General features: G+C 35.1%; 1 protein-coding gene across 1 annotated transcript in view; it reads right to left on the bottom strand.

The window, feature by feature from the left end:
• UNC13C (unc-13 homolog C) overlaps nt 1-23,938 on the bottom strand; it is a 112,858-nt gene that overhangs the window by 60,071 nt on the left and 28,849 nt on the right. Inside the window, exons 6-12 of the mRNA XM_079317692.1 lie at nt 21,651-21,870; nt 17,474-17,701; nt 15,430-15,571; nt 8,589-8,758; nt 8,192-8,307; nt 6,627-6,790; nt 1,103-1,253 (exon numbers count right to left, since the gene is read on the bottom strand). Of these exons, the coding sequence (XP_079173818.1) occupies nt 1,103-1,253; nt 6,627-6,790; nt 8,192-8,307; nt 8,589-8,758; nt 15,430-15,571; nt 17,474-17,701; nt 21,651-21,870 (1,191 nt within the window). The remainder of the gene's footprint in view (nt 1-1,102; nt 1,254-6,626; nt 6,791-8,191; nt 8,308-8,588; nt 8,759-15,429; nt 15,572-17,473; nt 17,702-21,650; nt 21,871-23,938) is intronic.

Here is a 23,938-nt window from a genome sequence, read left to right as displayed (position 1 = left end):
AAATTATTCTAAATTTCAAAAGTTGCCTCAAAGGTCTAATAAGCTTGAATATTGAAAGAGAAGACTTGTTTCAACAAAGATATTAAGTAATTCTTGGTTAACTCATCCAAATATATAATTTCATAATTTTGTTTTGAAAATCTGAAATTCATAATTTCTTTATTATTTTAATATTGGAGAAGAGTAGTAGTGCCTCTATCACTACTTCAAATAAAATTTTTAATTTGAAATTTTAATTTGTATTTAATAAATTTTAGTTACTATTAATATTTTATTTCATGTCAATAAATGATATTTTATGAAAACTGTTACATCAAGTATATCCTTGATATCAGCCCTACAAATAAATAAAAGAAGAAAAAATAAATGCATTTTTCATCATAAGATTATGTTTATACTCTCTGTATCATGTGTAATACCAGACTGTGAAGGCAACATCTTTAAATTACTGCTCTCCCTTCCTGCTCTCAATTCCTCTGAGAGTAGGGGAAAGAAATCAGAATAAGAAGTGAATGTATCTTTATCTATCATCATGTTCAAAGATTAGATAGTCCACACTGTGAGATACTTATCCACAGAAGAAAACTTAGCAGTAACAAAAGAAGTATTACCACATCCTGAAATGCTATTCCTCCTAAAATTCCTGATCCCTAAATCCAGGACTGGGACAAAGCAAAGTTTCAGCAAAAATAAGAGAGTTCTTTATTATGGACACTTGTGAGAAGAGCAGCATTTATGGCTACATCCATTATGCTAACGTAAGTTCAGATGACACAGCCCAAGAAAGGAATTGCATCCAATACTGCAGTTAGCAATTTGTAAAGCCCACTGCAATAAAACAAAAACCTATTTGTTGGAGATTTTAGTACTGTGAATGTGTGCCAGTGCTTTCTACCCTCTATGCCTCACAATCAGCTGGGCAACATCTTCTCTGGCTTTTATGACAATTGATTTTAAAGACAGGGTAAAATTTTCAAAATCTAACAACAACCCTTATTCTTTAAAATGAGCAACTTAAAAAAAATTAAATGTAGAAATTAATATGGAATATACTAGGAAAAAGAAAGGACTAGAACTCTATTAAAAAAGAAAATGCACTTACCCCAAAGTTAGTTGCAGCAAAACGATCTGAGGCAGTCACATTAGTTGCTGCTGTTGTATGAGCATAGAAAGCATTTATATTGGCCAACAAAGTACTCATAACTGCTGGAACACCAGGGCACATGTATTTAGAAGAGAGACAGGAAAAGTGCCTGCAATTTAAACAAACCAGCAGTTACTAAAGATGGTGGGGAATCTGCTTCTTCTCCCACTATAATTTCTATCTAATTCCAATGATATAGCTGTCAGGCTACCTGGAAAATTGTACAGATGCATATGAGGAAAATCCAGATATGTTTGATAAAACTGCCACTTGTTGCACACTGATCTTTTCAAACTGGCCACATTAGATTCTCATTCATACTCTGTTAATCCTAAATACAAAAACATGACTTAACTATTTTAATTGCTATTAAGCAAAACATTAATTATTAAAGAAAGCCCAAGAAACAAACTCTAACTGATCATGGAAAGTCACAGAGTTCTATAGTAGAAGAAGATTTAATTGCTGCCAACAAGAAAACTCAAACTAGCATTTTAGTTTGGCTTTTATTTTATGCTACATTATTAATGAAAGGTGCTTCATGCAGCTTCAGGGTTCACCTTGACTTGAATTAGGCCATAACTGAAACGTTCCACTTCAATCCAGGCCAGTAAAATTTAGGTAATCAATTTATTACACCTGAAGCAGCCAAAACCAGAGGTGCAAAGTAGCAGTACTGTTGACTTGTTTAATGAAACAGGAGATGCCTGCTGGTAGCATACAAAGAGCTTAGAACAGAACAAAACATGAGAAGTACAAATGAATGAAAAATCTAACCCATGAGGAGAGTGAACATCATCATTGCCAACTTAAATTCCTAAGTTCCAGATTTATAATTAGGCAGGACCAGGAGGGAGATAAAGGGATAAAGCCTAAATGTACACAAATAGGAAAGAGAATGAGGGGGATTAGGAGAAGATGGTGGCAAAAAAGGGGTGTACAGTCAAACAGAAGAGGATTAAGAAATTCCAATCAGCCTCCATGTGACTGAAGGTCCTGATTACACCACATGCTCCTCTTAGCTGGAGTCTCTGGCTCCTCTCTCCTGTTCCTCCTCAGGAGCATAAGGCAGAGCAGTGTGCTGGCCTGAACCACCTGGGCACTTCCAAGAAAAGAATTAACACCAGGTACAATTGAACTCTCCTGCTGAACTTAAGCCAAATACCCACTGCCCAAATCATCTTTCAAGGCATCATTTGAGATTATTTTCTTGCAGGGGCAATATAGGAAGAGAGCAAGGCTGCACTGCTTAAGCTACAGTGGTGTCTGAAATGAGCCTCCTTGCTCCAACTTTCTTACTATGCAATTTCCTGACCAACAGACAGTGCCTGGGATTCTTCTGATATTTCTGCTAGCATAATGTAGCGAGGAAAGAAGTCTAATTGATGTGCTGTATTCATCAGTAAGCAAATGCTATCAATAAAAAAATTAGTTTAATGAGCGATCTGTGTGCTTTTTGTAATGCTGCCACATTAATTGAAAACTAGCAGGAGAACAAGATGACATGGTTAGTGCTCATTAACCTGCTGGAATGAGAGCTATGTTGTTGATTGACAATCATTAGGTTCTACCTGTGGTGACTCTTGCCAGTAAGAAGTAAAGATCTTAATAGAGCTTTTATTGCACTTGACTCTATCACACAGTAAATTCAGGTTGCTGATATTATGTGCAATTTCATCGTCTAGTCAAACACTGTTTCAATATGTGCTCAGATTTTTGCCTTCTAAAGAGAAATAAATTATGTAGAAAGATGAATGACAGAAAAAAAAGTTACTTTTTCTTCACTGCAGAGTGTGGCTCAATATATGTAGGTAAATAAATTTCCAGTATGATTCCTTCTAGACATTGAATTTACAGCATCAACAGCCATCAATCACCACAGGCATCAAAATAAAGGCCAGATGGATCACTGTGCTGTTTCACTTCTTTTTCTTCCTGTTTTCTGTGATACTTATTTTCCTCCCTGTCGTCTCACACAGCCATGCTTGCACTTCTGGGAGTTACACATACCAGTTGTGTGGCTACAGTGTCTGTCTGGCTGCTATCCATCACAGAAAGCAAAAAACTTCTCATCTGAACCATGTAAGAATGGCTGTAATTGTCTTGCCTTTCTTTTCCTAATACAGACTCCATGAGGACTAGAAGAATAAAATAATCATAAGAAAGAAGAGTGGATTATGTAACCTATACAGTCAAGACTTCAAAGAGCTGCAATTACTGCAACAGAATCAGTCTTTTTGCTGTATTTTGGTTTGGGTTGATGGCTGTTTTTCTATTCAGATGAATTCCACATGTGGTAACTTAAAGCAGATTCCTTGCTTAGGAACTGTGCTGCTGTAATCCATTCCTTGAGAGAAAAACACCCCTTCTAAGTCAGCCTCTATAGGGAAAAAGTGTCTACATTTATCTCACAAAAATGTGGAGATACTCCTGTCTCCAGCAAAAGGTGCAACCACACCTGAATTTATTATCTTCCTAAGCCTGGTGAGAAAGGTCTCACTGGGGATAATAAGTAGAGTAGACCTGTGTGGTGTCTTCTGGGATGATTCCCACATTCCAGTATGAGCATATTCACTATATTTAGGAAATGAAGACCAAATTTTTGAAATATCATTTCTGTGCTCTAAAGGAATAGATACAAATAAATACTGAGGACCAGGAGGAAATCTTCAGGGTTTATTAAGGGATCACAGATGACAAAGTCACCATCATGAACCAGAAATGATAGACAAGTGGGATTGTTTATTGCTGTAGTTGAACAGGATGCCAAATCACTTTAGACAGGGGTAATTTAAAGGTTAGTCAGGTTTATATTGTGTAGAAGTGCAGAAAGGCATAAGTTTCTCCTCCAGCTTATGCCATCTAGCCACAGTTAAAAGGGTCAAAACTATCATTTAGTGGCACCGAAACTTTAAATAACAGCTAACCTTAAAACAAATATGAACACTAAAAATTATATTCAGGCAAAAAGAACACCTCATTAGCAGCATCCTAAAACTCACATAGTCTGATGAAGTGCAGATGCTCTCTGGGGTCTGGATCCTGGGGTACTAAAGCTTAGTCAGTTTTGCATTTACAAACACAAACATTTTAATTTCCAATGTTATCATGAGACATGCAGTAGAAGTAGTCTGCAACTAGATTCTCAAGGAAAAAATGCTTACACAATATTCCTCTGGGCAAAGTGATTACATTCAAATTCTCTCTATGTTGTATAGTAGAAAATTGCTTTTGTTTTAGTAGGAGATCTTTGTTGCCAAATGCAATCTGATAATTCTATTTTCCAAACCAAGAAGCTGTACATTTTCTTCCAGCCACTGAAATTGTTCCAGAAGAAAAAGGTAATCTCATAAAAAGAAATAAAACCAACAGATAATAGTCCAAAACAAAATTCCTCATGACAAATAGACTTAGTGTCTTCACTACTCTTCTCCCCAAAGTCTGAATGCTCTGAGACACGTCTGCAGATGAATCAGCAAAATAATGTATATGAATATATATTCTTCTTGAGATTACATTCATCACTGATTTTACTCCTAACTTAAATTGGCTGAGGCCATCCCCTCAAAAAGGCAGTGCTCATTATTGAGATGCTACATTTTAAAATATAAAAGGATATGGGTATGGGGCAATGAAATCTTAGCTTTTATTTCTTGTGACTACCAATATTGAATTTACTTTCTTATTACATCTACCTTCAGATACCTGGTTTGCAGTCAACAACATCAAGGAAATTTGGGGCAAAAGGTATAGAAGAAAGCAAAAACAAAAAGAGGAGGCAAAATAGGTCAATTAACTTAAAATGGATTGATTAGAATTTTTGAGTAAGGACTCCTGAAAAATGTGTTGGAGTACTTGGCCAGCTCCATGTTAGATGTGCAGACTAAATTTTCTTTTCATTAATATCTGTACGTTATGTTATTTACTGAGATAAAAATAAAGCATTTTCTTTTTAGAAAAATATAACCTGTCAATTTCTACCACTTTTAAGTAAAAAAGATTTAATATACTCACATCAGCTGTATTGCTATTTTTTCAATGCTGACTTTTGCAACAACTGAATTTCTAAAACCAGTGTCAAAATTTTCTGGAAAATTTTGCATCTCTTGAATACATCAAGAGATGAAGAAAAACAAAACTAAAAATAAATTTACAGTTAAGGCTGTAAAAAATACAGCCATGATATATTGAGATTATCAGCTACTGGGGCTATGGTTAAGAAAAAACTAATGCTAAATCAGCCCTTTATTTCTCATGCAAATTGCCAATAACAGCCCTCCTTTGGCATTAATACCTCTTAATGATTCAATTATGGTCAAACCTTGAATTAATTTTGATACACACAGCAGGAACAACTCTATCACTCGCATTTTGGTAAAAATGCCATACCATTTTAAATCAAGCTATAAAATTACAATACTAGGGTAAGTTAATAAATAACATCACAGAGACCTACAGAGAAACTGAACACAGAAACACAAATACTCATGAAAGTCAACACATGAATTCCCCCACATGCAGTTTAAATATAAAACAGAGGAGCTCTCAAGTTTAATTAATTATTCTGTGCAATGCTGTGCAAATTCCTTGAAGGAAGATCATTAAAAATGTGAATAGTACAAAATACATTCCCTGTCCCTCTATTAGATGAACAATACAATAGTTCACAGAGAACTACATGAAGTGAAAGACAAGTTCATTGCAATAGCAGGTGGTGTCATTATATTCTGCAATAAAATGAAAACTTCAGATTTTATGTACCTTCATGTTTATTATAAGACTCATCTCTTTAGAAGGTAGAGATGAAAAAAAATGGAAGATGTTCTGATTAAAAATTCCCCAATGTCAGGTTTCTATAAGAAAAAAAGTATGTATTTTTTATTTAGAGGACTCATTTGGAGTCCTCAGCTTTTCTGCAGCTCCAGCAGAATATAGTCATTTTCACCAGAAAACTTTTTGCTGGATAAATTGAGACTACATGATAGATCTCTCATGTCTCCAGGCCTTGAGCTATATGGTGTTCTGAGGTGTTCAGACAGGTACTTCAGAATGGATGATGTAGTAATAGGTCTTAGTACTGTTAAAAACGCATTTTGTTTGCACAAACTATTTACATATGCTATGGAAGCTCACTATAGCCACTGCTGTTGTTCTGTAGCCCTGGAAAAGAGTACAGAGCTTGTGAAACCCTGTTCAAGTTGCATCTGGAACTCTAGAAGTCTTTCTGAATCGTGCTATATATCAGTAACATAGGGATTAAGGAATGCATTAGCAGTAATACCAGTAAGAGCTTATCAAATGCTTCTATCTTAAAGCCACTGCAGATGAGAAGCACTTCAATGAGAATCAGATGGACAAAAAACGATCAGAATTTTAAGTCAAGAATGAAAGAGAAATGAAAACACGAAGGCTTGAAATCCATTGCTTCCCTCAACCACCTTGTTACAGCAAAGCAGAAAGGCAGAGCCATGACAGTACTTACGTCATAGCTTGGTAAATATATTCAATTCCATAGCGCATTGCAAATTCATCCACAATTTCTTGTGCAGCATCATCAAAGTACACTTTCCAGGCCTCATCACCCTTCACTTCAGGGATCTTCACCACTCCGTTAGACTTCACTTCCGTCAAGTAATGGAACAGATTCTAAAGGTAAGAAATGTTTCAAACGTGAAGCTTTGGCTTTTAAGAAGTATTCTGAAAATATATCTTACATATAGTCATCAATGTGCTAATCATTAGTCTGCTTTTAATTGTTTATTTTTCCAAAGAGTGGCTCAAACTAGTCAGCAGACCTGTGATTCAGCACATGGTATCTCCTCGATATGAAGTCCTGTCTTTTAACTTTTTAACTTTTTAACAGAAAGGTTGCAACATAAAACAGTGGGGAAACTTCTCTTTTATATTCCCTTGCTAATGAATGAAATTGTGATGTTGTAATATTTATTACAGAGTGTTTCAATTTGAATTGTATCTGTGATCAATAATTTTCAAATTCATTACTGAAGTCCTTAAGTTACAGGGAGCTAACAGAAATACTGCAGGTGCCTCTCAAGTTGTGTGTGTCTCAAGGTTTAGTATCCTTGGGAGCAAAGCTAGGATCTGACATCCATGGCATAGAATGCTTCTCAGATTGCCTGGCTCTATAGTTATCCATAAATTCCACTACTCTATGTGTATCCACAAAATCCAACAGATTTTATTTCTTATTTTCAGTGATTTAAAAAAAGCCCCTAAAACTTCAAAATACGTATGGTTTTGTTAATTAGCCCATAACTGTCTCTTGGATTATCTTAAAGTCTTTGAATATTGTAATTTACTTCATAGGTCCAACGGTTGCAACTTCAGCACAAAATCCATCAGCACAAATTCCCTTAATAGCTGATTTTACAAACAGTGAACAATGGAATTTTGTATTTACATGCTAGTGGTGAGCTTTCAGCCATGTATTAGCTATCAGATTTCAGAAACTACTTGTTTTTCCAGACTAGATTTCTACATGAATCACTATTTGAAGGAAGAGAAATCAATTACAAAGAAAATCTTTCAGAAGACACAGCTATTTATCAGTGATGATTTTTTGGATGTTGACAAAAGCAAACCAGATGAAAGGAACATTAGATTTTATAACATTTGTGTTACTCCTTTTTCTCACTCTCCAAAATATAAATTACTGTAAAACAAAATAAATCCTTTACAGTATACTTCTGTAATATATATAAATGCTTGTATATTCCTGATGTTAGCAATCACGTATCTAAGCTTTAAATCAAAAAACAGTATAGGGAGAGTTTATCTGGCTCAACCTCATTTTCTAGCACCTTCTGGCAGGAATGACCTGTTTGTTGGACTTAGGTTGTTCTACCTTTGCCTCTGAACCTGACACTTTCTCAGCAATACAGAATGGGAATTCTAAAATAAACATGTCCTTAAGTGCAGCAGCACTTATTTGTTTCAGTATTCTAATGTATTGTGCCCTTTTTTCCTTATGCATGCAGCAACTGAACAGTCATTGCCATACTGTATATTATAACTTCTCCAACACACCTCATGCAGACAGGTGTACTGCACGTGATAGGGAGCAACCTTCTCCTCTCCTTCAATTTCAACATTGATTTTCAGTCTAATGGCACCAGAGACAGCAGATTTATCTGTTCGCTTTTCTGAAGAGTGGAAAAAAGCAACACATTAGTAACTACCAAGAACACATGTATGTCATGTGAAAAGCTTTCATAAATCATTCCAGTTTAATCTTTTTAAAGCCAGGGAGTCCTGCTGCTGAAAAGGAAAATGTTTTTTAGTACCTCACACATAGTGCAGGCCACAAAATAGAATAGCCAGAAAGTCATACGTTGGTACCAAAGCTACATATTTTGAAATCACAAAGTTAAAGACAGTTAAGACTCAAACGAAATTTGTTTTTAAAAATCAGTAAGAATCATACCTAAATTATACCATACATCCATTTCTCCACTCAGTGTTCTTACTTCAATGATTGTTTGCCCAAGGAAGTCATCTGATTCCTTTTTGAAATGCTGTTTTACTCTAGATTTGATATCATCATCTTCATCCCATACTCTAACTTTTATTCTATCTGTAGAGTTATGACATTCACTGGAAAAACAAAAATAAAGCACAAAATGTGAGTGATATATAAACTGTATTACTCTGTACTGCTGTCTAATTGGTTAATCTCCACACACTTGCTTAGCTGCACCAAATGTCAAAGCACAACCAACCTCAACATCCAGAAGAGTAAAAGCCATCCCAGCCTGCCAGGGACAAAACTATAATTACTATATCTATGAGAATTACTACATATAAAGAGAATAACTTGATTGAATTATATATACACAGAGATTGTATTTACGAATGTCAATAACTGCTCATTAAAATTTTTAATTTGAAATTCATATTTTTTGATGCTATTATTTAACAAATATCTTAGGAAAGATACAACTAGGTCAGATTTATTTGTTTAGGAATGCCATGTAGTACATACAGTAAACCACCAAAGTAGTAGTCTGGAATAATACAAAAAGCAGCAAAAAAATTAAAGAATATTTCCAGTGTGTGCCAGGAAGCTTTGGTTAAAAACCAAGAAGTATGCACAAACATCCCAGCAAGAAAAGAAAGGCAGTCAGAAAAACCCAGGAAAATAAGTAGCTGCTTTTTAGAAAAGATACATTAATGTTCTTCAAGACCTCCATTCCCTGGTAAGAAGAAAGAGTAGGGACCATGCCATGTTCTAAAAAATTTTTTGTAAATTTAAGCGGCTTACTAACCCCTTCTGGATTGAGTGGATTTGAGAAACTGCTGGATGTATGAGGGAATGGGGTGGCTTCACTTCCAAACCACAGAGTGCACAGTGGATAAACATTTTTACTCCCAGGTGCACCCTGCGTTTATTTGCACAGAAATAGAAATGCAACTCTATTACTGCTTATTCCTATAAGGCACAATGAGGAATGTTTGCTGTTCATTGGTGATGGATTTAGATCACTTGACTGGAATATCCCAACACTGACAGCAGAGGTTTGGGTTAGTGAAAAACTTTCTGCTGACATTTGACTACTGCAAAGCTGGCAACAGTTAAATCCACCCCACACTCATGCATCCATACAAAGTATGTTTTCAATATCTGTTCACCAATGTTACAAAAATACTTATATATGACATATTTTTTTAATCTATAAATATGACTTTGAAGCATAGCAGCAATTTTTCCTCTTCAGCAGGGCCTTACTTTGATGACTCATTAAGAGTTTTTACTCTCATTCTAGTCCAAGTGTATCACTGCTTAGTGATCTGTCTCTGTTTTCAGCGTTAAAACAGTAATACTCCAACTTATCTTCCAAGAAGTATCCCTCAGGGGTATTCTAAGAATTAATTAGTGGTGGTAATGGGCTTTGGAAGTATAAAGTGTTGTAAATGGTATTATTACTGTCAAGGCCAATCTGACACTAAAAATGGCATGCACAGCTTTTACTCTGCCACACTGTGACATCATTCAGTACCACAGAAATCCTTGTGTCTGTCTGTATTCCAGATTTTAACTTTGCAGATAATTCTGGTAATCAAAATGCACATTGCTCTTTGATTAGTAAAACTAATAAAGTGCAGTTTCCTTTTGTCTTATGACTGGCTTCCCTGACATCCAACCAACCACAATCATCTATTGAATCTTCTTCCATAGTTGGGGTTTTCATAAACTACCCCTTCATGTGAACTCCTGGTATCTGTGATGGGGTGAGCTCTTACTGAGGACAGTTAGGATCTCATGTCTCTGACCACATATTTTCATACAACATGACAGACGTAATATTTGGTAATCTGTGAAATTTCTCTGACTGATCACAAAATTCAAAAGCTATTGACAAGGACATGCAAAATACAGGAAGACAGACATGGATCAAATAAACATCTGTCTAAACTAGGCTAAGCACAGAAACCATTTAATTCTCCTGAAGCATAGCTCTAAGTTACTGCCTTACATAGCTAAAGTCCTGAACTGCAATTAGTTATGCACCCAACAGAAATAATTGATGGGATTTCTATAGAGACATAGGGAGATCTGTCAGTGGTGAGGTATTTATATGACCCTCATCACCATACCTGTGCTTTTAATAGAAATTTTATTCCTTCTCTGGCAGATGCTGCATATAAAAAGTCATTTATTACTTCAGCACAAACATATTTTTATTCTCCTGAAACAACATGAATTTTCCTCTGATATACACTTAGCTGACTAAAAAGTATTTATTCACACGGTCAGGATGATGTACTATTGCCTGATATCCTCAGTTGTCCTCAGCATACTTTTCTCCTTTAATCTTATGTTAGTGAAACATGGTGAGACCTGGCACAACCAAAGCGTTAATTCGTGTTCATCTCTGTGTTGAAATTTCAGCATAAAGTCAGATCTGCTACATTTGCAATGTTCCTGTGCAAGACCTCAAAAATAGCATGGATTTATGTTTAAAAACTGAAGAGGAGATGAGCAAATATTTCTTCCTGGCCTGCCCTGCTAAAGTTACAGAGTTGTCTCTGAATAATCCTACTTACCTGCCCAGACTCAGAATATATAATATAATAATCCTATATAATGACTTGCACGTTCTGCTTTAGTCACTGCTGACATCTGTCCAGAAGCTCTGGGTGGAATTCCTACTTTTGTTTACTCCAGAAAAACAGCCCAGGGAATTAAAAGCTAGACAACATACACTAATTTTAGTGCTCCTCTTCTAGCCACTCTGTTTTATATGCTTAGTAAAAGCATTCATGGAAGTGTGATACAGGAAGATAAGAAAGTAATTATTCTCTAGCACACATAGAATTGAAGGTACTGATGCTGCTGAAAACTAGAGAAGTTGCAGTCTATTCAGAGATGCAAGACATAAGAGATGGCTTTAATAATTTACCAACAATCTGGTGACACTACATAACTTCTGCATTTCCAGAATGCCACACAGACATGAAATAATCCTCACAGAATTCCAGCTTACTCTAATGGCTTGAGTAATAAAACTTCAATAATAAAGTATCTTTACAAAACTACCCTGATATAAATTTAGTATTAGATGCACTGACATGACCTGATTGTACATTTCCTCTAAGAGATCTGCACCCAGGTGTTAAAATGACAAGTAAGGGATGCTGTGCTATCTTGAGTAAGTTCAGGAAGCCACTTATTGCTATTCTTACCCCTCATGTTTATTATTATTGCCATTACTGCAAGCCAGACCAGAGCCATACCATTGCTATGTCCACTCTGTTCTTAGGTGTTCACAGAGAGTTCCATGATCCCTCAGGGATTTAAACCTCTCTAAATGTAATTTGTAGGTATTACTTCTTGTTCTACTATAACAGTAAGCATGGAAAATAGATTATTCCTTTCCTCTTTGCAGGAGAAAGGATGTGTTTAAAGACATCCTTACCTCCACTACTTGTCTCTTCTCTAGTCTGGACAGTCCCAATTCTTTAGCAGTGTTGTCACAGGCCATGCTTTCTGATAAAGTAGAATGAAACTAATTATGCTTTTTCTTGCATTATTTTACTCTGTCATAACAAAAAGAGAGTTGTATAAAATTAATCTGGATTGACAGCAGTTTGAAAAAAAGACTCAGACCATGCACGCTATATTCTGAAACTGAAAAACATTATCACTGAACAAACAATTTATCATTGGAATTGCTTCTTAGAGGTGTTCTGCCTTCTTGATTTGGGCTGAGGCTGTGAGGTACACAGCCTCATGTTATTTTAATTAGCAGAATGTCTCTCAGAAACTTGGCTGATTATTAAAGAATTTTTAGAATGGATGAATCTAGTAAACTAATGTCTGGGTTTATTTCTCAGTTGGTTTTATGTAATATAATTCTCTATTATATACTCTTGCTTAGGAGGCAATACTTGAGGTATTTCAGCAATTCTGGCCAAACTGTTTTTAGATATTGCTGGAAACTGGAGCACTATTTAAGCAGTTATCCAATCATGTTATCTTCAGGTACAGTGAAGACCAGATTTTTTAAAAGTCAGTTCAGCTGCAAGAATGTATAAAATAACAGTTGAAAGGGAGTTCAATGAAGTTCCCTTAGACACTGACAGCAAATATTTTTTTAAATGAATCCACTAATCATTTATTTCAGCAGAAATGATGTGCAAGTGCTATGCTTTAAAGTAACCCTAAAGAAAAAACTTCTACGGCTGGATGACTGAAATCAGTTTGAGCAAATGTTTTCATTTGAAGGTAGCAATATAAATCCAATGAAGATATTTATTAGAGCCTTTATGCTGTCTTAGTGACAGCCAAAATAGGAAAAATAAATAATGTAAAATAATCACCCAATTATTTGAAAGACTTCTGTATTATACAATTGCATTTGAGGTATTTATGAATGGTCAGAGGAAATGTGGTACCTGCAAAGTCAGCAGGACAATTAGGAGATGTGTGCTACCCTAGACAGCACTGTCAGAAAAAACAGATTTCTGTATTTTAATTAAGCAACTGTCAAAAATAGTCAAGAAAAGAATGAGAGTAGACTTTTATTATAGAATATCAATTGAAATGTTTCTACAAAGTTGAAAACTATACAGCCAAAATGTATCTTCCTGTAATAAAAAGAAAATGCAGCTCCTTTTCCTGTATCACATGCCATACTCAACCAGAAAGAGAAGATGACAGCTGCAGGACTCTTCCTTTCCTCTGGCATTGAAAGAAACTCTCCTATCACTGATGTTTCACTGAAAAAACCCCAAACTTCTCTGTTATCTCATTTCCAATAATGCCAGGAGAAAGGATCAAAGCCCTTGGCATCTATATTACATTGACTAAAGGAACATCTGCTGGCCTATTTACTTTTCTACCTTGTGCATCAGAAAACTCTCCTTTAGCTTTGCTTTATGAGGTTCCCTGTTAAATCCATCCAGTGTCCCATGGTCATTTAGCAGAGGGTCAGAATACATTTTGTTAGAAACATTCCCCAATGTTACCATGCAATCATATCTGGGTTATGTGTGGTTTTAAGAACTAGAACAGTGCCCTCACTCCAGGTGCTATGACAGAGCAAATGCACAGTGGGGAGCCAATGTTTTTTCCAAGTCCTTGTTTTGGAACAGATGGGAAGATTTAAAAACATGTTTTGGTATAGTAAGTAAGTATAAGATTGTAAGATTTTTGAGATATCTTATTTCTGCATGTTATCACTTGAAAGTTATAATGATGGTCAATATTAGATTTTAAACAGGATTTAAATATCAATTGCCACTAATGGAGCCTAATTTAAACAATACTTCTTAAGTAATTTGAATAATTATATTGATTCACTCTAGATTTAATCTTCTGATCAAACATTTATAGTTTATTTAGTACAATTTAGAAATTCTCATATACTTTCAGTTGAAATTCAAAGCATTAAATAAGTCAGGGAGATTATTTCAGAAAGCACATGTGCTATAAAAATGTTGGAAAATGCATTCAGTGCAAAACAGTTGCTGAGGAAGGTTCATGCTATAGTAAGGATTTGGAGGGAGGTAGAAATATTATTCCTAGGGCAGTAGATGATAGTAATACCTAGTGCTGGGAAAAAAAATAGAATATTTTCAAGTTCCTAGGGATTTTATTATAGCCCTGCTCACATCTTTGAGAAACTACATTCAACAAACTTCCTACAAAATTTGCTGAATTGCTCAGCCAATTTTTGACATTAAGCAATTCCTACAATTAAAATACAATGAAGTAATTAATCTCTTACTCGTCACTCAAAGCCATTCAATGAGGTATGACACTTCAACTGTTACCAGAGTAATGCTGTTACCTCAAAAAGAAAATGCCTTCTGGATAGAAGAAGCTTGTAGTTTCCTAAGCTAAAAGTTTCTAGGTGTCTGTTTTCTCTGAATTACCTATTCATTTCTAATACAAGTGTTTGAAACTGTGAAAGGAATGGCATACATGGTTTAATTCAGCTGGATTCTCTAGTACCTTTTCTAGGCAAATAGAAGCAGCATCTTGGACCAAAACTCTTTCAAACTCTAGTGAAACAATAACCTGCTCATCAATAAGGGAGTGGATTTTGGTCAAAACCAGGGAAGTCCTAGGTAATAGGAAGGTAACCTGTCATGTTATGACATTGCACCTTCTTGAAGGAAAAAGGGCTCCAGTTCAAATGCCTGAACCCTCACAGAAAGTGTTTACAATTGTTTACAGCTTATGTAGACAGGAATAGTGACAACTTCTTCCCCCTTTATAGGAAGAAAGAAATACAAGAATAAACTGAGCAATGCTATCACACCATACTCTCCACATCTGACTTTCAGACAATACTCAGTCTGAGTATTAAAAAGTAAAAGTATGGACATTACAAACACACCAACCCTGAGCCTGGACCACACCAGTTACTACCAAATTCCCCAGTTACACCCAAGAGAATCACAGTCAAATAAAAACATTTACCTTGAGTGGTCAGTATCTGCACATAGGAAGGTGTTTCTAAAGACAATACTTGGTATGGAAGGCTGAAGTATGAAAAATGCTACTAAAGTTCCCTTAAAGATTAGAACAACCAACAGAGCCCAAAACATACTTAATTATAAGCTGCATGATCACTACAAGATAAAGCCACAATAAACTTTGATGCTCTCTCCATTCAGATCTTGCTAATTTCATAATGTTATGAATATGCATAATACAAAACCATATTTTTAAATTAAGTCAATATTGCACTTGGTAGAGTTGCATTACATAAATGTAGGTCAAAAAAAGCAATATCAACAGCATTTGCCATACTTACAAATAGAATTTCTCATCCCATACTGGATTCAAGTTTCCAAAAATAGTTTTTGTTCTTCGCTTGTTTTTGCCAACTTGCACAGTAACATATGGGTCACTTGAGCCAGTTTTGTCCTTAGCTTGTAAGCCCTGAGCACAAAGAACTGCAACAAAAGGAGCAAAATGTGTTTTAGCTCTCCTAACTTTTATTACCAAGAGGAAAATGAGAGTGATGACAGCAACAGGAAATAAAGGCCTCAAAGTGAGGGATCATGAAGGAAAGGTTTCTGGATTATTTCCCAATGTCTGGAAACTGCCAAGGTTTGTCTGACTACCCTTTTGGACTGTATTTTAAAATATAGTTTAATAGAGTAATAAATATAAAGATTCACTACTGAGCATCAAAGAAATACTTTTCATGCATAATTCAAATACTTTTCTCAAACTTTGTTTTAATCAAAGTAGCAATGAATATAATGTTGTATAATTTGTCTTGAGTCTGATAGTTCCCTAAAGTTTCCTGCCCCCCAATAAATAAATAAATAAATAAATAAATCCAAAATTTCTTCAATGATCCAAACTAACATTTCCAAAGTAAAACCTCCAATAATATAAAAAAAATATGCCCTGTGGCTAAACATGAGGGTCATGGCTATCATTTGTCATTTGTTCTCTTCAGAGATGAATTTTTAAAATATTTTCTATTCTATCACAGGGTGACAGTTCAGATCAATTGTCATAAACAGTTTATGTATTTGCTATCCTTTCTGACAGTGGGTGTAGAGTTAATGGATATGAATTTAGTGGCAAATATAAATAGATACAATTTGATTTTCCATCACAATTCATAAAAGGGGAAATCTCAGGAGAGAGCAGAACTGTCAAAGGGCAGCCTACCAAAGCCAGAGAACTGCAGCTAAAACACTTCTTCTGGCTCTTACCATTCAGCAGCATTTGGCTTTGTTATTTCACACATATTATTTAAATTATCTCAGTGGTAACATTTAGTTAACATTCTCTAATGTCAATCATTTTGGATAATGAAGCTCCCTTGGCATGCTAAAATATGATTACCTAAAAATGGCACCTTGCTCAGCAGATCAGCTCTTGGTGTGGGTTCAATTGTATGTGCTGACTTCAGTGAAAGAAGTAAAATTCTGCTATTCTTTAACACATCTCATTTCTGAAAACACTCTTAGGAATGAAATACCATATTTTCTCTTCTCTATTCACTTTAAATCCACAGGGAAACTTTTAGAAGGCAAGATACTTTTAGAAGTATCCCTCTCCTATTTATGCAGTAGAATCAAAGGACAGACTAGCAAAAGTCTTCAAGGATTAAACTGTATGTATTCTACTGGCCTGAACACAAGACAGCCTTCAGTATCCTTTAGAGGTAGAACTAAAAATAAACATATGAATTAAATATGTCCCTAGTGCTTGGTGACAGTCCCAAAATTCCACAATTATTCTTTTGATTTTCATGCACCACCTCTCAACCTTCAGAATAGCCTTCATTTATGCTGAGGTTTTAATTCAAAAACTGAAGTGTCAAAGCCAGAGGACCTGGAAATCTTCATGAGCAGCCAGGCTAATGCAATTGGAAGCCATCTGGAATATGTATGGAGTGAGAAGAATTATGCAACCTCAGCATCATTAAAATGGAACATACTCTTAGTCAAGCAATGTGAATAGATAAGTTTCAAACCAATGGGATCTGAAATTGCAAGCTCAAGTGTTTTTTAATCACATTTTTTTGTGAACTTAAACTCTTGCAGTTGGTGGCAAAAAGCTTATCATCAGCACAGAAGATACTGGCAGGAGGTAAAGGGAAAAAACAATGCTTTTATTGTTTTTACTTGTCTTCCTTCCTAGAGAAGTAGAATGTAAAGGGGTTATGGCACTTGAAAGTCAACTCTTGCAGTTGGCATCCTGTAAATTCAACTGTTTGTAGATGCATTAAATTCACAATTGAACACACAGTCCAGCTCTACTTATAAAAAAAAATCTTGCTCCTTAACCAGGGGAACAGAAAAGAAAGAGCTCTTAGAACAGAAGAAAATTACCTGTTATAGTTACTTTTGCTGACCATTTGGATGTTCCATCCAAAACACTTTGTTTTGCTGCTTTTGTATATTGTACAAAATCTTCTTTAGAAATATTAAACATTTCCTGGATAACTTCAAACACTTCTGGTCTATTTTTCTCTCTAATCCTCATTCTTTCCTTCATAGCACTAATAATATTCTGTGTTTTGTCTTCTGCACCATGTTTGGAACTTTTCTCAGCTGCTCCTGAAATGAGAGAAAAGGTCACAATTGTTATTGAAAATTAACTTTGTTCTTTTTCTCCTTCAGGGTCTCCAGTCAACTCTGGGTGCATCAGTACCTGCAGAAATCTTTATTTCACCTGAAAAATATCTCATATATATTCTTTGTGATATCTAAAATTATCAGTTGATTTAGTTCAACATGAGGGGTTAATATTCAGCTTCCATCAGTGTTAAGTTATACATGAAATTGCTTATTAAACCCAATACTATTAGGTGCCAATCAGTAATGTGGAAACATCTCAACATGTGTACTGAGCAGTAAACACAAATTTGTGATCCCAAAACTCAGTCAATAGACACCAAACCCATGGAGACTTTTTGGAAAGGAGAGCCTGCCCAAGAAAATAATGTAACAGGTATGGAACTGAGGGTTCCCCTCTCCAATAAAATGGTCATTACTGATAATTTCAGAAAGTTTATGAGGATGGTAGAAGAGATCAAGGATATTATCTGTGTGAGAATGCTTCTAGACTGCATTAGCCTGTGGTGGCATGTCAAGCAGAAAAACTCAGGTAATTTTTCTCAGACATCAAAATCACTACAATGTTTATTGGTTTAAATTGAAAAAAAAAAAAAAAACAAACAACCAAAAAAGATTTTAAGGAGACCAAGTTGTTGCAGACCTGATTCACGGTTCTTTTCAGAAGATTTTTCTCTCTAATAATTGCCACTGATCTCAGAGGCCCTTTCAAAAAAACCTGAAGTTCACCTTATATGTCCTTTTTCTGTCAGAGGAAAAAGTTTCTAATCTATTTCTCTACAATATGCTCTTCAAAAAACCCCAAAAATCAACTTTGCAGTTGCGTATGAGAAAAGAAACATCAGACTTGTATGATCAGAATGGTAGGAAGCAGCAAATTTAAATTCCTGCAGTGTTAAAAAGGCTACTTCAACTCTTGACAAAATTAACATATAAAGCAAGATAGAAAAATACAAAAAAATTTATAATCAATGATACACTGCCACTTGCTATAGCCATTGTTGAACTTTGGCTCATGTTATTAAACACTACTCAAGGGCTTGTGGCATTGAATGTCAGAATCATCATTTCAGTAGCAGCACTAAGTACTTCACTCTTCTGTAGTTCTGTAAACATCATCCAACTAGCCATCCTCAAATCCTGGGAGGATTGAAGTATTATTGTTCCCTTAAAAGGGTTAGTAAAATTAAAACAAAATAACTTTGAATAATATGTTATAATTATAATTCATATATTCAACACTGAAGAAGCATAGAGTTCCTTCTTTACAATACCATCAAACACCACTATGCTTTTCTGAAGGTGTTTTTGTTGAGGCACTGAGCTTACAATGGCTAAAGATGAAATTTTCAACCCTATGGAGCTGGAAAGGGTCATCATTCAGTATAAAATTTCAGTGAAGTCTTACAAACCAAATATTGCATGCTTTCCTTTCTTCAGTTTTCAATGTGTCTGAAGGTTTAGACACTGGAGGGCAACTGATATCTCTGTATAGAGAGAGAAGTAAAGTGGGAAGGCAGAATGTTGTAAAATTGGAAAAGTGTGGGTTGAAATACCAGGTACCAGTGATCCCAGACTGCCAAAAGGCTGAATTAAATGTCTTCTTCAAGGAGTTTTCTATGGCTACTAAATCTTGAGAAATCTTGAAAATCTCTTGGTCAGAGTACATAATTTTTTTAACACGGAACACCAAAATTCTAGTGATAAAAGATTATCCAGACTGAAAGATCAGGAATTAGTAGAAATAGAATTATGTCCTACCATGAAACAAACTATCAGTTAAAAAATTCTCTAGTGATTTTATTACAAAAGAGATGATTGCTGAGCTGCCTGGAAACTATGACAGGTCATTCTTAAAAGATGCAGGAGGGAACTTTTTTCATTTTCTCTTATTTTTCTGCTCTTACTTAAAAAGTAGAAATGCAACGACATAACTGAGATAAACCCTGAGCACAATCTGAATGCCAATAACATATTCCATTTAGAAATCTTGCTGATTTTTGAGAGAGCACAGATAAAACTGAAATATGTGTTAAAATACAACGTCCTTTAAGTAAATATCTTTCTCTTTATACCCATTTATTGCAACTAGTTTTCCATCCCCTACTGCAGACAATCTGGTGCTGTCTATCAACAACACTTCATGCAGTATTGATCAAACTAATTAAGACAATAGTTTAACTTACATTGCACAGGAAGTTAACAAGCTCTTTTCACCCTAGGGATTGATACAAACTCAACATGATTGAAATCAATTCTAATTTAATATTGCACCTAATAATAGAAAGGGATATCTTATAGAAGATGAGAGAGCTAATGAAAGTATTACTGTTTTTTTTCTAAATCTAATTTAGAACAATTTTATATATTGACCCTAAAGATCTTGAGATGTGAATTCCTTTCTACATTAACAATCCACATTAACAATCATTATATATTAACAAAAATAAACCACAAAAGTTTTGAAGGCCAATACATCCTATAGATTATGAGATGGGTAAAAGGAAGACTATGTTAAAAATAACTACATTTCACTTTATGACACTGTTAGCATCAACTTTCTCAGAAATAGAGATTTAAGCAATTGATCAATTCATTTTTTCAATGAAAAACAAGGAACATGAAAATTTCAAAGCAGTATACTATGAACACTGAACAATTAATCTGTTGCAAAAAACATGACAGGATGCTCAGAAACATCTGCATATTAATGAGAAGAGTGGAATCCCTTAGGCATGTTAAATATTTTATCTGCAATTTACTGTCTAGAGGTTTTGCTCTTTTAAAACTCAGTTGTTCAGTGTTTTCAAACTGTTCATACCACAGATGTCTGCCAATCTTCTTTATTTTTTGCAGACTTATCATCCATATATATCTGTAAAAATTCATAAAATGTGTCATGGTGCTCTGAGTAATTTTTTAAATTTTTTTTTGGGGGGGTGCTGGTGATATGGCCCAGTTTCAACCACAGTGCAGAATCACAATTAATCATGGTTAGGAAGTTCGAGTTAGAAATTCATCACTGATTTATTCTCCATGGGGTCAGTTGCTCTGGGAAATTTTAATTAATTCCTGAGCAGTACAAAATTTGAGCATCCATCCCTCATGACAGCTCCTCACACAGAGAACACAGTGAAAAGAAGGAAGAACTGAGTGAAATATCTATGTAGTTTTCCTACATGTAGAAGCTCTAGAACATATAAACAGTGAACAGTGCTGAATAACTCCAGAGTATGGAAGCCCATTCCATTCCAAAATCAGAATACCAGAAAACTTACAGGTCTTGATTTTCTATTGCTTCGAATATCATATAATATTTTTTTTTTTTTTTGTAATTTAAGAGTTATTTAAACTGTTATATTTCACAGGAGAATGCATGGTGGCTGGAACCAAGCTGAGAAAGGAAAAAGCAAAGAAAAGGTTGTTTTGCTTTATTTCTAGTGCCAAATGGCTTACTGAATAATTTTTTTCCCTCTTAGACACACAGGTTTTATTTTGAAGGGACAAGATCCTACTTACTGTTCCAGGTTTTTGACTATTATATAGAACATCAATATGACTACAGTAACTAGCAGGAATATTTTTTTAGTATTTCCTTTGACATTTTTTGTGTTTTAGTTAAATAAAACAAAGAGGGTTTATGTGAAGTAATAAATTGCTCCAGATATTGCCATAAGCAGTGGAAAGTAAATAATGCACTGATGTTAGCAAGCATTATTTTGTAAATGCCCAGCAATATTTGACAGATTTCAAGGACAAAAGCATAGCTAACAGCAGGTTTTCCAAAAACCTTCTGGCCAGCTTCTCAACTGAGGAGCATCAACACACCTTGACTGATTTTGGGTGATCTGGTCCCTCATTTCAGCTGAGCATGCACACAAATTCCAAAGGTGTGAATTAATGCAACACTCAAGCTGTCAGAAATACTCACTCTGCAAGCAGTCAGCATTTAGGAGGTCTTGGCACTTGTCATGGCACTTGACACCACATTCAGTGCATCTCATGCCTTGTCTGGCTATGCCCCAGAGGAGCCCTTCACATTCATAACAGTATGTGGGAGTTGTGGCTGTCCAAATTTCAAAGTTATGAGGTGTAGTTGATGATATTGGATAGATCAAAGCCTGTAGGGTCTTCTTGAAGACATGTATTTTCTGTTGGGTAAGAAAAAAACCAAACTTCAGCTGTATTGTTTAACACAAGTGAACTGTTTCTGAATTATATGGTATTTACACTCAAAATGTAACAATATATCAGGATATACGTAGAAGGATACACAGAATTTGCAAAATATCGATTTACTCATTTTGCTTTAGACTTTGAAAAGAACTCTGCATGGCTGTTTTGTCTCATTAACAGCAAACTTATGTTGGAATTAAGTTATTCATTTAAGACAAAGTCTTTTTATATTTTGAGGCAGAAATAAAATGGAAAAAAAGCAGCATTACATTCATTTGGGCATCTTAAGTAGCTACTTACCATTAATTCTGCTAATTTAAATACTTCCTATGGGGACTTAGATACACTGCACAAAATAACTTTTGATTATATACAACACTATCCTCTAATACCAAGTGTATATATAATCTCATCAAATAAAAGTAAGCCACTGATTACACTCTCCCACTCCTGAGCTCATGTAGCCTCAGCACAAATCCTGCCCTTTCACCCTGTTCAGCTTCAATATTTTTTACATTATAAATACTTTTGGAATTTTGCCAGTAACTTTTACATTTTTCTGAAATGTCAGTAAGTAATAAAATTTACCCTCAACAGGCCTTAAAATAAACATTTGAAGGTAAATGAAATTTTCAGCTGAAAGACACAATTTGTAGAATTGCTTTTGCTGCTGAACATGTTCTTTCCCCTGTTGTTAATAAAGCAAATTGCAAAGGAGAATTTTATTTCTTTTACTGTGTAGAGGCTTTCATTCCTATTACTCTTCTCTGTTTAAATGCTTTTGTTATGTGAATTACAGAACATAACAACAGGGCACTAATATCTTCCAATATAACTATATAACTAATAACTGGTTTGGCAACATTTAGCCCTACTAATATATTGGAGAATTATTTAGTTATCTGCTTAATCCTCTGAAGGAAAATTTACATGTGCCATATACTACTTGAAATACTTGTCCATGTCATTGATGTATAATTTTCAAAAATGTCCAGCTCTTTGTTCAACAAAGCAATTAAATGCATGCTGAAATGAAAGCACATGTCTAAGTATTACACTGCTTAAAGTGTCTTTGGGTCTGTGCTTGAGAACACACAGATCACTGTGTCATGAGTGTGCTGTGCCAGGATAGCAGTGACAGGTGGCAAAGCTCAAAGCCTTAACCCCAGGGTGTAATTTTTTGAGTAGGTGGCACTTGAGTTTTAATAAAAGGCATTAGTTCAAAGAATTTTCATACTGAATCTAATCAGCCAAATAACCCACACCCACCAGAGTCGCTAATATTCCCTCCAGAAAAACTTGAGGAAGGGTAAAAACTAGAAAAGCTTTAATCAGAGGAATAACTTGCCCAAAGGGGATGTTTTTTCCTTAACTTTCATCGGTGATTCCATTTCTTCATCTGCATTTCACTTCTTCATTTTGTGGAGTGTATCAGGAGAATTCTTTTATGCCTGAAAATGTCTGTCCTTTTTTGTTTTCAAATCCTCTTCTACCCAGTGTAATGATGCCCTAGGTTATTAAGTTTGGCTGGCTACCTAGAGAAGTAGAAAAGTAGTGCCTTTTCCTTGTTTTAGATATCTTGCAAGAGGTGTTACTGGCTGTACCCTCACATTTGTCTGTGAAAGAACACTCCCTGCCCCTTGGTGTGTGTACTGAGGGCTGACATAGGACTGGCTTCTCTCATTCACATCTACTCTGAATTAACTTTTTACATTTTCTCATCAAATGAAATTCCATTTGTCTAAACTACATTTGCTGTCTGCCTTTGGACTTACATCTTTATTTCAAGATTTCTCAAGAAATAACTTTTCCTGGTACACAGGTTTTTTTATATGGCACTGTTCAAATGGAGACCAAAGAATAGAGAGGTATAAAAATACATTCAAATGAATTTTCCCTTTCCATTTCTCCTGAATCAGAGTTCAGTATTTTCTCTGGTTGACAGCAAGCATTGGAGACAGGTTTGCAGTGCACTGTTCACTGGGATTTGCTACTTTTTTTTCCTCCTGAGCAGGACCATTTATGTAAGAATCTATAAGTGCA

The sequence above is a fragment of the Erithacus rubecula genome (assembly GCF_903797595.1).
Source record: "Erithacus rubecula genome assembly, chromosome: 14".
In the NCBI taxonomy this organism is placed as follows: domain Eukaryota; kingdom Metazoa; phylum Chordata; class Aves; order Passeriformes; family Muscicapidae; genus Erithacus; species Erithacus rubecula.
Note: the sequence above shows the minus strand (reverse complement) of the source record. Positions and strands in the feature narration are given on the sequence as shown.